This window comes from Mauremys mutica, unplaced genomic scaffold (genome assembly GCF_020497125.1).
Source record: "Mauremys mutica isolate MM-2020 ecotype Southern unplaced genomic scaffold, ASM2049712v1 Super-Scaffold_277, whole genome shotgun sequence".
Taxonomy (NCBI): domain Eukaryota; kingdom Metazoa; phylum Chordata; order Testudines; family Geoemydidae; genus Mauremys; species Mauremys mutica.
In genome coordinates this window covers 151,980-162,514 of record NW_025423355.1, presented here as the reverse complement: position 1 = coordinate 162,514, position 10,535 = coordinate 151,980, and the positions used below count along the sequence as shown (strand labels likewise).

General features: G+C 68.4%; 1 protein-coding gene across 1 annotated transcript; it reads right to left on the bottom strand.

The window, feature by feature from the left end:
• Window positions 1-343: 343 nt before the first annotated feature.
• On the bottom strand, window positions 344-10,287 carry GRK1 (G protein-coupled receptor kinase 1). Its single transcript, XM_045001475.1, has 7 exons — window positions 9,595-10,287; window positions 6,961-7,088; window positions 3,799-3,956; window positions 3,514-3,597; window positions 3,175-3,299; window positions 2,561-2,762; window positions 344-639 (listed from the first exon to the last, which is right to left on the bottom strand). The coding sequence occupies exons 1-7, from the start codon at window positions 10,285-10,287 to the stop codon at window positions 344-346; spliced, it is 1,686 nt and encodes a 561-aa protein (XP_044857410.1).
• Between the last annotated feature and the right edge of the window lie 248 nt (window positions 10,288-10,535).

The following is a 10,535-nucleotide window of genomic DNA, read 5'->3' as shown; positions in this document are numbered from 1 at the left end:
GGGGGCTGGTGTGTTAGAGCAGGGTGGGCCGGGAGCCAGGACTCCTGGGTTCTCTCCCCGGCTCTGGGAGGGGAGTGAGGGCTGGTGGGTCAGAGCAGGGGGGGCTGGGAGCCAGGACTCCTGGGTTCTCTCCCCGGCTCTGGGAGGGGAGTGGGGGCTGGTGGATTAGAGCGGCGGGCGGGGCTGGGAGCCCGGACTCCTGGGTTCTCTCCTCATGTCATGCAGCTGTGAGACGGTGGCTGTTGGGGTGACCAAGTCCCGAGTGGGCTGGGAGCGGGGACAGCCAAGTCTCTGGTTGGGGGGGAGACACCAAGGAGGGGGGAGGCGTGTTCCCCTCCCCCCTTCACAGCAGGAGGCACATCCCCGATTTGCTGCTGACGCTGTCGGCGGGCGCGTTGGGGTCGAGGTCCCTGGGGACGGTGCCCTTGGCCCCCCACACGTTCAGTTCCTCGAAGACGCCGGTTTCCACCATCTCCTCCTGCCAGGGGATGGGGATGTTGCCGGAGGAGAAGTCGTCGTAGAAAGCCCGGTCCTGCTCGTCCAGCACCACGCCCTTCACCGTGGAGAAGGCGCCCACCTCGCCGATGTCCTTGGCGTAGACCGTCTTGGGGTCGGGCACGAAGGGCGGCTCCACCAGGCCTGGGGGGGCAGAGCGGGGGGCGCATGGAAACCGGGCTGGGGCGGTGGTAGGGCGGGGGGTGACAGCCCCAGTGCAGAACGGGACCCGGAGTGCACAACCCAACGCCGGGGACACCACCGCCCCGTTCTCCACCGCGACCACGGCACGCACAACCCAACCCGGGGACACCACCGCCGCGTTCCCTGCCGCAACCACCGCACGCACAACCGCACTGCAACCACTGCACACACAACCCAACGCCGGGGACACCACCACCCCGTTCTCCACCGCGACCACGGCACGCACAACCCAACCCGGGGACACCATCGCCGCGTTCCCTGCCGCAACCACCGCATGCACAACCGCACTGCAACCACCGCGCACACAACCCAACGCCGGGGACACCACCGCCCCGTTCTCCACCGCGACCACGGCACGCACAACCCAACCCGAGGACACCACCGCCGCGTTCCCTGCCGCAACCACCGCACGCACAACCGCACTGCAACCACCGCACACACAACCCAACGCCGGGGACACCACCGCCACCAACGCATGCACAGCCCCACTGCAACCACCGCACGCACAACCCAACCCCGGGGACACCACCGCCCCGTTCCCCACCGCAACCACCCGCACACACAACCCAACGCTATGGACACCACCCACCCAGTGTCCCACTGCATGCACAACCCCACCACAACCACTGCACGCACAACCCCACTGCAACCACCGCATGCACAACCCAACCCTATGGACACTACCCACCCAGTTCCTCACCGCAACCACCGCATGCACAACCCAACACTGGGGAAAACACTGCACCGTTCCCCACCGCAACCACCACATGCACAGCCCCACTGCAACCACCGCACACACAACCCAACTCCGGGGAAAACACCGCCCAGTTCCCCACCGCACACACAACCCAACCCCGGGGAAAACACCACCCCGTTCCTCACCGCAACCACCGCATGCACAGCTCCACTGCAACCACCACACGCACAACCCAACCCCGGGGAAAACACCGCCCCATTTCCCACCACAATCGCTGCAAGCACAACCCAACCCCAGGGACACCACCGCCCTATTCCCCACCGCAACCAGCACACGCACAACCCTACTGCAACCAGCGCACGCACAACCCAACCCCGGGGACACCACCGCCCCGTTCCCCACTGCAACCACCACACGCACAACCCAACCCTATGGACACCACCCACCCAGTGTCCCACTGCATGCACAACCCCACCACAACCACTGCACACACAACCCCACTGCAACCACCACATGCACAACCCAACCCTATGGACACTACCCACCCAGTTCCTCACCGCAACCACCACACGCACAACCCAACAGCGGGGAAAACACTGCACCGTTCCCCACCACAACCACCGCACGCACAACCCAACCCCGGGGACACCACCGCCCCGTTCCCCACCGCAACCACCGCATGCACAACCTCACTGCAACCACCGCACGCACAACCCACCCTGGGGAAAACACTGCCCCCCATTCCCCACCACAACCACCGCACGCACAACCCAGCTCTACGGACACTACCCACCCAGTTCCCCACCGCAAGCGCTGCACGCACAACCCAACCCCGCGGACACCTCAGCCCTGGGGATGGGTTGGGGGGATTCCTCGTCCCAGTTTTGTGGGGGGTTCGGGGGATGGCTAAGGGGTACCCCTCATTCTAGCAGTTGGGATGGGCCTGGGGGGGATCTCTCAGCCCTGGAGGATGGGGGCGCCCTAGGGGGACGGGTCAGGGGGACCCATTGTTTAAACAATGGAGGAGCTGGGGTGATGGGTTGGGGGGACCCCTCATCCTGGGAGTTGGTGGGACTTGGGGGGAACTTTGAGGGGACCTGGGAGGAGCTCCAGGGGAGACGGGTGGGGGGGTCACCCCGGGACGAGGACGGGGGGGCGTGTTACCTGCCTCCAGCCGGCCCCAGTTCACCTTCTGGAAGAGGGGATGGCCCTTGAGCTGGGCGCACTGGTTGTCCCGGAAGCCCAGGCGGCCGGCGGGCTCCTTGGCCATGAGCCCCTCGCAGGCGGCCCGGCAGGCGGCGCTGAACTTCTCTGAGTATTTCACCGGGTCGTGCAGGATGCGCCGGGTCACCTCCTTGTTCTCCACCTGCGCGGGCGGGCGGGCGGAGGGACGGACGGGTGGGCGCCCCCTTCCCAGGGGCCCCCCCCTCTGCCCCCCAGCCCCCCGGTCAGAGCCCCCCTCTCCGCACTCCCTGTCCCCTTCCTGAGACCCGCCTCTGCCCCCCAGCCCCCCAGCCAGAGCCCCCCTCCCAGCCCCCAGGATCCCATCTCCCGCCTCCACCCCCCTCTCCTCCAGCCCCCATCCCCATGGGTTGGGGGACCCCTGGTGCTGGGTTGGGGGCGCTGAGAGGGGTGGGTCAGAGACACCCCTTGGGCCTTGTCTGGGGGGGATGATTTGGGGGACCCCCCTCATCCCTGGCTCAGGGAGGGGCCTGGGGTCCCCTTGGGAGGTAGCAGGGGGTCCCCATGGTGGGGGGCGGGGGAGGGTCCCCGTTTACCTTCTCCCCCCGGCAGCGAAAGGGGCCCTTGGCTTCGATCATCTCGTAGAGGGTCACCCCCAGGGTGAAGTAATCCACGCTCCAGTCGTATTCCTCGTTCTTCAGCAGCTCGGGGGCCATGAACCCTGGGGGGGACAGATGGGGTGAGGGACCCCGGCATGGGGGCTGGGGCGGGCTGGAGATGGGGGGCAGGGCTGGAGGGGTTGGGGGCTGGGAGGCGAGGGGGGATCTGGGATGGGGGACCCTGGAAGGGGGAAACAGAGGGAGCCCCCCGAGGTGATAGCAGCAGAGGGACCCCCCATTTGGGGGGATCCGCACCCCCCCACCCCCCGCGCTCACCTGGGGTCCCCGCGTACCCCTTGGTCTTCTCCTTCCCCTCCGGCAGCTCCACCGCCAGCCCCAGGTCCGACAGCCGGACGTGCCCTGGGGAGACCGGAACCGGGGTCAGACGGGCCGGGACAGGACCGCCCCCCCCGCTCCCCACGAGACCCTCCCCACACGGACCCCCCTTGGTCCCAGCCCCCCATCTCCGCCATTCCCCTCACTGCCCCCCCCAGCCCCACCTCCCCTCCCCGCCCTCAGGCCTTTAACCCCCCCCCGGCCCCCCCCGGCCGCGCCCCTCACCCGCGTCGTCCAGCAGCACGTTCTCCGGCTTCAGGTCCCGGTAGATGATGCGGTTCTGGTGCAGGTGCTCCAGGCCGCAGATGATCTGGGCCGCGTAGAAAATGGCCCGAGGCTCCGGGAAACCCGGGTTCTTCTCGTCCATGTTGTAGACGTGGTACCTGGGGGCCGGAGGGGGGGGCAGGACGGTGAGACAGAGACGCGGTACCTGGGGTGGGTGGAGGGGGAGGTGAGGCGGAGACGCGGTACCTGGGGTGGGCGGAGGGGGAGGGGGAGGTGAGGCTGAGACCCGGTACCTGGGGTGGGCGGAGGGGGAGGTGACACTGGAGACACGGTACCCGGGGTGGGCGGAGGGGGAGGTGACACTGTAGACACGGTACCTGGGGTGGGCGGAGGGGGAGGTGAGGTGGAGACGCGGTACCCGGGGTGGGCGGAGGGGGAGGTGAGGTGGAGACGCGGTACCCGGGGTGGGCAGAGGGGGAGGTGACACAGAGACACGGTACCCGGGGCGGGCGGAGGGGGAGGTGACACGGAGACGCGGTACCCGGGGTGGGCGGAGGGGGAGGTGAGGCGGAGACGCGGTACCCGGGGCGGGCGGAGGGGGAGGTGACACGGAGACGCGGTACCCGGGGCGGGCGGAGGGGGAGGTGAGGCGGAGACGCGGTACCCGGGGGGGGCGGAGGGGGAGGTGAGGCGGAGACGCGGTACCCGGGGTGGGCGGAGGGGGAGGTGACACGGAGACACGGTACCCGGGGTGGGCGGAGGGGGAGGTGACACGGAGACACGGTACCTGGGGCGGGCGGAGGGGGAGGTGAGGCGGAGACGCGGTACCTGGGGTGGGCGGAGGGGGAGGTGAGGCAGAGACGCGGTACCTGGGGTGGGCGGAGGGGGAGGTGAGGCGGAGACGCGGTACCTGGGGTGGGCGGAGGGGGAGGTGAGGCGGAGACGCGGTACCCGGGGTGGGCGGAGGGGGAGGTGAGGCGGAGACGCGATACCTGGGGCAGGTGGAGGGGGAGGGGGAGGTGAGGCAGAGACGCGGTACCTGGGGTGGGCGGAGTGGGAGGTGAGGCGGAGACGCGGTACCCGGGGTGGGCAGAGGGGGAGGTGACACTGGAGACGCGGTACCCGGGGTGGGCGGAGGGGGAGGTGAGACAGAGACGCGGTACCCGGGGTGGGCGGAGGGGGAGGTGAGGCAGAGACGCGGTACCCGGGGTGGGTGGAGGGGGAGGTGAGGCGGAGACGCGGTACCCGGGGTGGGCGGAGGGGGAGGTGAGGCGGAGACGCGGTACCCGGGGTGGGCGGAGGGGGAGGTGACACGGAGACACGGTACCCGGGGTGGGCGGAGGGGGAGGTGACACGGAGACGCGGTACCCGGGGTGGGCGGAGGGGGAGGTGAGGCGGAGACGCGATACCTGGGGCAGGTGGAGGGGGAGGGGGAGGTGAGACAGAGACGCGGTACCTGGGGTGGGCGGAGGGGGAGGTGAGGCGGAGACGCGGTACCCGGGGTGGGCGGAGGGGGAGGTGAGACAGAGACGCGGTACCCGGGGTGGGCGGAGGGGGAGGTGAGACAGAGACGCGGTACCCGGGGTGGGCGGAGGGGGAGGTGAGGCAGAGACGCGGTACCCGGGGTGGGCGGAGGGGGAGGTGAGGCGGAGACGCGGTACCCGGGGTGGGCGGAGGGGGAGGTGAGGCGGAGACGCGGTACCCGGGGTGGGCGGAGGGGGAGGTGACACGGAGACACGGTACCCGGGGTGGGCGGAGGGGGAGGTGACACGGAGACGCGGTACCCGGGGTGGGCAGAGGGGGAGGTGAGGCGGAGACGCGGTACCTGGGGTGGGCGGAGGGGGAGGTGACACTGGAGACACGGTACCCGGGGTGGGCGGAGGGGGAGGTGAGGCGGAGACGCGGTACCCGGGGTGGCCGGAGGGGGAGGTGACATGGAGACACGGTACCCGGGGTGGGCGGAGGGGGAGGTGACACTGGAGACACGGTACCCGGGGTGGGCGGAGGGGGAGGTGAGGCGGAGACGCGGTACCCGGGGCGGGCGGAGGGGGAGGTGACACTGGAGACGCGGTACCTGGGGTGGGCGGAGGGGGAGGTGAGGTGGAGACGCGGTACCTGGGGTGGGCGGAGGGGGAGGTGACACGGAGACATGGTACCCGGGGTGGGCGGAGGGGGAGGTGAGGCGGAGACGCGGTACCAGGGGTGGGCGGAGGGGGCGGAGATGCAGTACCTGGGGTGGGCGGAGGGGGAGGTGACACGGAGACGCGGTACCCGGGGTGGGCGGAGGGGGAGGTGAGGTGGAGACGCGGTACCCGGGGTGGGCGGAGGGGGAGGTGAGGCGGAGACGCGGTACCCGGGGTGGGCGGAGGGGGAGGTGACACTGGAGACATGGTACCCGGGGTGGGCGGAGGGGGAGGTGAGGCGGAGACGCGGTACCAGGGGCGGGCGGAGGGGGAGGTGACACAGAGGATCCCAGCGGTGGGGGTTAGGTGGAGCCCGAGGATGGGGGCGTGTGGCCAGGGCACGGGAGCTGCGCTCAGGGGACCCTGCACCCTGAGAGTCAGCGTTCGCCCCCCCAGGGGGCACAGCGGTGCCTGGGGCCAGGGCCTGTAATGGGGACGGGGTACCCGGGCGTGGGGTGTGAGACGGGTGACACAGCACTTCTGCGCCTGTTTTTTGTCCAAAGACACCCCCCCCCAAAAAAAACCCAACCACAAATATTTTGAAAACGCTGCCTCGGTGGCTCATGGGAGTGGTAGTTAAGGTGCCTCGATCCCCCTTCCCTTCTATGGCCAGGGGGCGCCACTGCGGGACTACATCTCCCATGATGCATCACAGCCCGGGCCCGGGCATGGCAGTGCATCATGGGAGATGTAGTCTGGCTGGGGGGCCTGGCGTGGAGAGGAGAACAGGGACCTAACGCGATTGACCCACAACTCCCTTGAGGCGCCGCGCGCTCCCCTCACAGCGCGGGGAGGCAGTGCCCCATGGGAGCGCCTGGCCAGGGTGCATCATGGGAGATGTAGTCCTGCCGGGGAGAAGAAGGGGGACATGATGCATGATGCATGATGGGGGGGAAGGGGATTGTCCCGAGCCCCATGTTACAGCCCCCACGCAGGGTGGGGCGCAGAGGGCCCCCCCCACACACCCCGCCCCCCTCACCTGAGGTCGCCGCCGTTCATGAGGGTCATGACCAGACACAGGTCCAGCTTGGTCTGGAAGGCGTAGGCCAGCGTGACGATGAACCGGCTGTGCACCTTGGCCAGGATCCGCTTCTCCACGATGGCCCCCTGGCGGGGAGCGCAGAGGGGGGGGGCGGGTCAGCTCGCCCCCCCCCGCTGCGGCGCGGGGGAGTCGCCCCCCGCAGCGCAGGGCATAGGACACGCGGGCGGGAGGGGCTGGTCCGTCGCCAAGCCCCGCGCAGGGGTCGGGGGGGGCTCGGGGGGGGGCGAGGCAATGGGGGGGTGGGGGGAGGGAAGGAGAGGTGTGGGGGGATGGAGGGATGGAGGGAGGGGTGTGGAGGATGGAGGGGTCTGGGGGGGCGGGCGGGGGATGCCGGATTCCCCCCATACGGGCCGGCGCGGGGGGGGGGCTGGCACTGACCCCAACCGACCCCCTGAGCCCGGCGCCTCCTTCCAGGGAATCGCGCCCGGATTAGAGACGCTAATTTGCTTGGACCCGAAATAACTCGGGGCGGGGGGGTCATCCCGGGGCCGGGGGCGAGGATCAGGCTGTGTGTGTGTGTGTGTGTGTGTGTCTGGGTGTGTGTGTGTGTGTGTGAGTGATGCTGTGTGGGGGTCTGTTTGTGTGTAGGGGATCGTGGGGGGAGTGTGTGTGTGTGTGTGTGTGATTCTAGCCCTGTGTGCGTCAAACTGTGTGTGGCTTTGTGTGTGTGTGTGTGTGTGTGTGTGTGTGTCTGGGTGGGTGTGAGTGATGCTGTGTGGGGGTCTGTTTGTGTGTAGGGGATCGTGGGGGGAGTGTGTGTGTGTGTGTATGATTCTAGCCCTGTGTGCGTCAAACTGTGTGTGGCTTTGTGTGTGTGTGTGTGTGTGTGTGAGAGAGAGAGAGAGAGTCTGTGTGTGTGAGTCAGGCTGTGTGTGTGCGCGCGCGCACGTGAGGCGAAGGGTGTGTGTGTGACACCCTGCGCATGTGGCTCTGTTTGTGTGTGAGAGATTGTGGGGGGGCTCTGTGTGTGTGATTCAACCCCTGTGTGTGTCAAGCTGTGTGTGGCTTTGTGTGTGTGTGCTGGTCTGTGTGTGTGTGTGTATGTCAGTCTGTGCGTGTGTTTGTATGTGTGTGTGTTTGTATATGTGTGTATGTCACTCTGTGTGTCTGTTTGTATGTGTGTGTATGTCAGTCTGTGTGCGTGAGTCTGTGTGTGTGTTTGTGTGTGTGTGTGTATGTCAGGCTGTGTGTGTGTGTGTCTGTGTGTGACGCTGTGGCTTTGTGTGTCTGTGTGTGTCAGGTTGTGTGCATGTGTGTGTGTGAGTCTGTGTGTGTGTATGTCAGGCTCTGAGTGTGTGTGTGAATCCCTGTGTGTGTGTGTGTGTGTGTGTGTGTCAGGCTGTGTGTGTGTGTGTGTGTGTAGGGATGAGTCTAATCCCAGGGCTTCCACTGCTCTGCTAAGCGGGGAGCTCTCTCTCTCTCTCTCTCTCTCTCTCTCTCACACACACACACACACACACACACACACACACACACACACACACACACACACAATCATTCGCACCCCGCCTCACACAGCCTGCACCTTCCCCCCCTGCCCCTGCCCACCCCCTCACAGCCACCCCCCCTCCCCTGCATCTCCCAGCCACCCCACCCCCCTAAACTCAGCCCAGGCCCCCACAAACCCTCACCCCCAAACTCAGCACCCCCAAACCTCCCGCCCACCGCTCCTCAACCCTGCGCCCCCAAACGCCAGCCCGGGCTGAGCCCCAAACCCTGCCCCTTACAAACAAAATTGTTCTGATGTCGCTGATACAAAGGGGGGGGGCACAGATCCCCCCCCACCAGCCCCCACTCCCCTCCCAGAGCCGGGGAGAGAACCCAGGAGTCCTGGCTCCCAGCCCCCCCTGCTCTAACCCACCAGCTCCCACTCCCCTCCCAGAGCTGGGGAGAGAACCCAGGAGTCCTGGCTCCCAGCTCCCACTCCCCTCCCAGAGCCGGGAAGAGAACCCAGGAGTCCTGGCTCCCAGCCCCCCACTGCTCTAACCCACCAGCCCCCCTCCCCTCCCAGAGCCGGGGAGAGAACCCAGGAGTCCTGGCTCCCAGCCCCCCACTGCTCTAACCCACCAGCCCCCCTCCCCTCCCAGAGCCGGGGAGAGAACCCAGGAGTCCTGGCTCCCAGCCCCGCTCTGCTCTAACCCACCAGCCCCCACTCCCCTCCCAGAGCCGGGGAGAGAACCCAGGAGTCCTGGCTCCCAGCCCCCCTGCTCTAACCCACCAGCCCCCACTCCCCTCCCAGAGCCGGGGAGAGAACCCAGGAGTCCTGGCTCCCAGCCCCCCCCTGCTCTAACCCACCAGACCCCACTTCCCTCCCAGAGCTGGGGAGAACCCAGGAGTCCTGGCTCCCAGCCCCCCCTGCTCTAACCCACCAGCCACCACTCCCCTCCCAGAGCCGGGGAGAGAACCCAGGAATCCTGGCTCCCAGCCCCCCCCTGCTCTAACCCACCAGCCCCCACTCCCCTCCCAGGGCCGGGGAGAGAACCCAGGAGTCCTGGCTCCCAGCCCCCCCTGCTCTGACCCACCAGCTCCCAGAGCCGGGGAGAGAACCCAGGCGTCCTGCCCCGCCCTTGCCTCGTAGCCGTTGCGTTTCTTCAGCCGCTTCTTGTTAAGCTTCTTGTTGGCGTACATCTTGCCGGTGGCCCGCATCTGGCAGGCGCAGACCTCGCCGAAGCCGCCCTTGCCCAGCACGCGGAAGTCCAGGAACCACTCCTCGGTCACGCTCTGCCCCTCCAGCCACTTGAACTGGAGGAAGCGGGAGAAGCAGAGGCTCGCCTTGAACCCGGCCCAGGCCCCCGCCTCCAGGTGCCGGAGGAGCTCCGCTTCGGCCTCCCGGAAGAGGTCCGCCCGGCCGTGCCGGGCCTCCTCCTTGACCGTGGCCACCGTCTTCTCCTCCAGGAAGGCGCAGAAGGTCTTGGAGGCCGCGTCGAAGAAACGGTTGACGGTCTCCTGGGCCGCCCGGGGCCGGTGGCCCTCCTCGGCCGCGGCGTAGGCCTCCACGCTCTGCCAGAGGCCGCCGGCCGCCGCCAACGGCGCCTGCTCCTCCAGGAACTGCTGGAAGAGCCGCTTGCCGATGGGCTGCCGGAGGCAGACGCCGGGGAAGTCCAGCTCCGGCCGGGCCCGGAGGTGGTCGCACTGGCTGATGTGGGGCAGCTTGAGCCGGGCCCGCAGCTTCCGGTCCCGGGCGGCGGAGGCGGCGTCGGCGCCGCCCCGGGCCGAGACGTAGGCCGAGTTGGCCACCACTGTCTCCAGGCCGCCGATGTCCATGGCGGGGGCACCTGGGGGAAGCCGGGAGCGTGAGGGGGGGGGGTCTGGGGAGGGGGGGGGCGAAGCCGCACCGCTGGGCACATCTGGACACGGTGCCGCGCCCGCCGCGTACACATCTGGGTCACCTCCCCAGATGGCCATCGGTCTCCCCCCCACACACACACACCTCAGGCATCTGGAGAGGTGGGGTCCCAGCTCCCCCGCACATCTGGACACCCCCTCCGCCACATCTGGACAGCCCGATCCAT

Excerpts from the sequence above, each read along its gene's own strand:
- GRK1 (XM_045001475.1), bottom strand. The coding sequence starts at position 10,287 with ATGGACATCGGCGGCCTGGAGACAGTGGTGGCCAACTCGGCCTACGTC. Across the intron at positions 3,957-6,960 it reads ATGAACGGCGGCGACCTCAG|GTACCACGTCTACAACATGG; the intron begins GTGAGGGGGGCG and ends TCCGGCCCCCAG. Across the intron at positions 3,598-3,798 it reads CGTGCTGCTGGACGACGCGG|GGCACGTCCGGCTGTCGGAC; the intron begins GTGAGGGGCGCG and ends CGGTCTCCCCAG.